The 4,808-nt window shown below is 40.8% G+C and overlaps 1 protein-coding gene across 1 annotated transcript; it reads right to left on the reverse strand.

Moving 5' to 3' along the window:
• Positions 1 to 528: 528 nt before the first annotated feature.
• Positions 529 to 3,021, reverse strand: LOC104957237 (cathepsin S-like). The gene is made up of 8 exons (XM_010784842.1): positions 3,003 to 3,021; positions 2,567 to 2,742; positions 2,205 to 2,327; positions 1,942 to 2,091; positions 1,260 to 1,484; positions 1,010 to 1,175; positions 785 to 887; positions 529 to 703 (listed from the first exon to the last, which is right to left on the reverse strand). Exons 2-8 carry the CDS (start codon positions 2,684 to 2,686, stop codon positions 604 to 606), a joined length of 987 nt encoding a protein of 328 aa, XP_010783144.1. The 5' UTR covers positions 2,687 to 2,742; positions 3,003 to 3,021; the 3' UTR covers positions 529 to 603.
• Positions 3,022 to 4,808: the final 1,787 nt, after the last annotated feature.

The following is a 4,808-nucleotide window of genomic DNA, read 5'->3' on the forward strand; positions in this document are numbered from 1 at the left end:
GGGGGGGGGGTGTTACCTTGGTTGGTTATTGGCTAATGGTTACACAAGCTAAAAAATCGTTATGACAAAGTGGCCAAAATCTGATCAGCTCATTTTCAGACAGGTCTTTCTATAAATGGGTCAGGACAAAAAGAGAGTGAATCTTTTTTCCTGAAACTTTCAGAGTCTCTTTACACAGAGGGGACGTGTTTATGTATAAGAAACATGAACAAGTGGATTTTGCATAATAGGTGATCCAAAGGGCCCCTATTATGCTCAATTTCAGTTTCATATTTTGTGCTTCTATGACCGTTCAATGTTCCAAAAGTGCTTTATTTTTCCTCATACTGCAGCACCTTTTTTCACCCTCTGTCTGAAACCAGAGCCCAGTCTGCTCTGGTTAGCTAGGTGGCTCCGTTAACCACCTGGAGATGTCCTGCCATATAGCCCATCATGTTCAACGTGTTGGAGCGCTAGCCAATAGAACTGCAAGTGTTACGCAGTGATGTCACGGAAATAAACACAAACCCACTACAGGAAAAACACAAGTTATGGATCAAACTGTTTATTAAATTAAAACTCCTGTGGAGAAAATATACATTTAAATATCAGGCCATCTGCTGATCACATGATGGGGTAACAAGCGTAGAGAGCGATCCCACACTGGTTACGTCTGTTTCGAGCCATCTTGATGTAGCCTTCCTCTCCATAGGTTACACCCCAGCTACAATTGAAGAACATTTAGATTATAAAACAGAAATAACGTTTTATACATTCCCATTCAATGCTAAAATCTCAGACTCACCTATTCTTGACCAGCCAGTAGTCGTGTCCATTCTCGGTGCCATAGCCCACAGCCAGCACGCCATGGTTCACATTGTGGGTGCAGCTGTGGTCCCTGTACACTCCTGTAGGGTCACACAACAGGTAAAGACTTCAGGAAAACATTCACAAAGATCCCAACATTTTTTATGTAAACTTACAACCAAGGTTAAACTTGTCATTTAAGAGGTATTAAGCATCTTCTCACCATGACTGTAAAAGATAAACTTGGGCCTGGAGGCATCGATTGCTACAGAGATAGGGCCAATTTTAGCTAGAGCTGCCTTCAATGCAAACTCATCGCCCTCTGCGATGAAGGCGTAGCTTGAGCAGTTGGCGACGCGGTAATTTGGGTTATACTTGCAACTACCACGCTGTAAAGAAAGCAATTTTCAGGCGAGTTACAGTAGGGTTAAACTTTGAATATTAAAAACACATTCATTGCTTAGGAATCTCACCCAGCCAACATAGGGGTAAGCTGCTTCTGAATCTATTCCTTTGTTTTTAATGACGTATTGGAAGGCGTTTGCCATGAAGCCACCGTGGCACCCATGGTTTCCGTACACAAGGGAGCAATCCACCAGATTCTGAGGACTGAGGGACGTCAGGGCGCCGGTTTTCTTCTTAAGTTGTCCTTCAAGAGCTCCAACTGCGCTGAAGGCCCAACAAGAGCCACAGGAACCCTTGAAGTGAGAAAAAGTTGATTAAACATGGGTCCAAATTGGCACACTACCACCAGAAATCCTTTATTGCTCCCACAGTTTGGAAATTGTAATTGTTACAGCCACTGGATTTAAAAAAGGCAAATACAATAAGTAGAATACAATCTAATAAAGAGGCAAGCGCACCGTAATTAAAGCTAAATAACCATCCATGGTAGAATATAAAAATATTTAAAGATGCTTTAATAACCACAAACAGCCGAGTGCAAGTACAGTTTGATTCGATTAGCACAGTGGTCCACTTTTAAGTCCTTGTGAATTATCCTTGACATCTTCCCTTCAAGAGGTTTTTCCTCGAGGTCAAGGAAAAGTGGATGTGATTTGTTCCTTTAGTCGACTGCAGTCTTTGTCTTAAGCTACAAAACCCAATCAAGTTTTCTGTTGATATGAACTGATTATTTAAAAAGGTATCCCTCACCTGCTGTTTGACCTCAGTTACCAGGCCTTCTTTCCTCCAGTCCAGTGCTTGCGGTAGAGAGACGTTGATCACGAAAGAGTTGGGAGGACCCCTGGTCAGGCCAGAGGGCACGACGGTGCCCATCAGAGTGCCTAAGATCTCCTCAGAGGTCTACAAAACAAAAGATTGCAAGTCAGTTTGTCCATTTGTCTCGGAAAGAAACAGTTTCAAAAAATAAATAATGAACATAATCCAATGTTTCAATCCAATAATAGTTTACTTACCAGGTCCCCCAAGTGGTTCATGGCCAGCTCATAGGTGTGCAGGCCCAGGGAGGTTTCCAGGTTGTGTACATTAATCATGTCCAAGTTGGATTCCCAGATCCGCCTGCGCCCCAGCTCCTCAATCTGGAAACACAGCACAGTCACAGTAACTACATGCGATATGAGTAAAATCCTCCGGACTGAAATTACCAAGAGGTGAAGACTTATACGATTGATAGGCATTTCCCTTGTAAAAAAGAGAAATGGTTACAATTTTAGAATTAATGCAATAAGGAGATGACAACTTCAATTGGCTTTCATGCCTAAACCCCAAACTCCACACATTATTAAAGTCTTAAGATAACTTAAGACTTTAGTTTTACCTCGTGTCCATAGACTTTTTGATGCTTCTTCTTCCATAACACCCAGTGTCGATCCAGTTCTGAACTGAGCACGGCCGATGCATATCCACACACGATGGTGAGAAGCAGGCTCCGAAACATCTCTGGATCTGGCTTTGATTAGACAGCTGCAGCAACCTTCACTGAAGCACCACCAGCTGATAGCAAGTCACATTTAGAATCAGTTGAAATAAAACATAAATCCATGCATTAGTAAAGTGTATTTTTTAAAGATATGTGTACATGCTGGTTACATTTATGGAAGGCAACAAGTAGATAGAAGAAAAGTGATTTACCAAGATAAAAAGGCAATTACCAATACATCATGCACTTATTGGAGAGAAACAACAAAAGTAAGCATTGAAAATAAACGTCAATCATGCTTATTGGAGATCAGAGATGCTAAAATATGACCAACCTGAGGAGATCACTGGGGGAAACTGCAAGGAGAAGCTCAGGGTTTTTATAAGCCACCATGCCCACTGCACACCTGCAGCTCATTAAACCTGCAATACGTGGTTTCTCCACTTGGGGGCAGCACTAAAAAGAACATAACACTGACACATCATTTCCATGGATCTTTGCCTTTTTTAGGCTGTTAGTAAAGCAGCTACGGGGCAGTATTTCATTGATCTGGATTCGTGTTTCTAATGAATGTAAGTCCAATCTTATTATTATTTCAGCTTTGAAGGAAGTATCTGCCCCTTTAGCTGCAAAATGCTCCGACAATGTTCCCTAGCTGTTTGGTGCTGGGCAGACTCCTTCTCTTTGTCGTCTGCTGCTTTCAGTTGAGTGATTAGCACATTTAGATAAATGAATTAAAACAAACTTTTTCTGTTCATTATGCTCAATTAATTTCATGTGGTTTAATGTTTCAAACAAGAAAGGTTCCAAGTACACCGCATTTCTCTATAAATACTTGTAAAACCTGTGTTTTCACAAAATGCTCTTCAAATGATAGGCCTACAGTTTGGAAAATAGGAAGAACAGCAAGGGGAGGAAGATAAATGTGTCACAAAAAAATTAAGTTAAACATCTCTACAGTATATTGTCCACCAAAACCAATGAAGAATCCAGAAGAAGAAGTTTATTAACAACACCCATGATTAGGCCTTAATAAAAATAACTGTATAATACTTTATCTAAATATGACAACAGTAATAACATTTTCTTCCCGTGCCACCCTTCATAACAGGCAGAACACCAATATTTAGTTTATTCAGAGTTTAATTAAATCCACAAAGTTCACTGAAGCAGTGCCAACATTTAAATACAAACATTTAAATAAACACATCAAATTGATAACATGAAGAGAACTCTATCTTCAAAATGAACTTTAAAGTGGACCTATCATGCTATATTTGAAAAATATATTGTAGGGCCATACCTATATAAAACAAGTCTGTGAAGTTTTTTTTTCAAAATACCAAACAGATCATGCATTTTAGCCATGCCTCATTTTGCTCTATTTGCTCTATAGGCCATTTGCACAGGATGACGTATTTCCATTTCCGGTTCATTGAGTGTGTGATTGTAAACTTCCGGTCTACGGTAGAGCGGTAGAGGGAAGAGCGATAGATACCGTATAGATAGCAATACAGTGGCGGCTGGTGGAAATTATTTTAGGTGGGGCGATTGTAATGGTGAATAAACCACACGGGGAACATTTTGAGAACTTAAATTAAATTGGCTACACTATTTCATCGTTGCTGTTGTATGATTGGTGTTTAGCTACGGTATTTAGCGTCTACAGCACCTCCGCTTTTAGGGTTGACGTAGAGCCAAACGTCGCCCGGAGGTCCCCCGGTGTTGTTGCGGGAGCTGCTGCACTAGCTAACGCACCACTAGCTAACGCTACATTAGCAAAACGAACGCTTATTTCTTTTGCAAATGGTGCGGCGGGGCCGGCGACGAAAGTATGTTACTTAACAAAAAACCCTATACATTTAATGTTATTTTGGACAATTATTCATATAGTAATCACATTACCTGAACCCTTGAGTTGCCTAGAGCAAAATAGTTACAGGTACGTATTTTAATGTTAACAGATAATTGATGCAATAACATTTGGACCCAATTTGCCTGACTTGACACATGGAATTGGCGCAGGAAGCATCCTCAATGTGGGTGAGACAATTTAACAGGGGGTGTGGGCAAATGGTGGACCTTACCTCCTTTAGGGGGGTCCGGGGGCAAGCTCCCCCGGGAAGATTTTTTTTTAAAT

This window comes from Notothenia coriiceps, unplaced genomic scaffold, assembly GCF_000735185.1.
Source record: "Notothenia coriiceps isolate Sejong01 unplaced genomic scaffold, NC01 NC01_scaffold00000759, whole genome shotgun sequence".
Taxonomy (NCBI): Eukaryota; Metazoa; Chordata; class Actinopteri; order Perciformes; family Nototheniidae; genus Notothenia; species Notothenia coriiceps.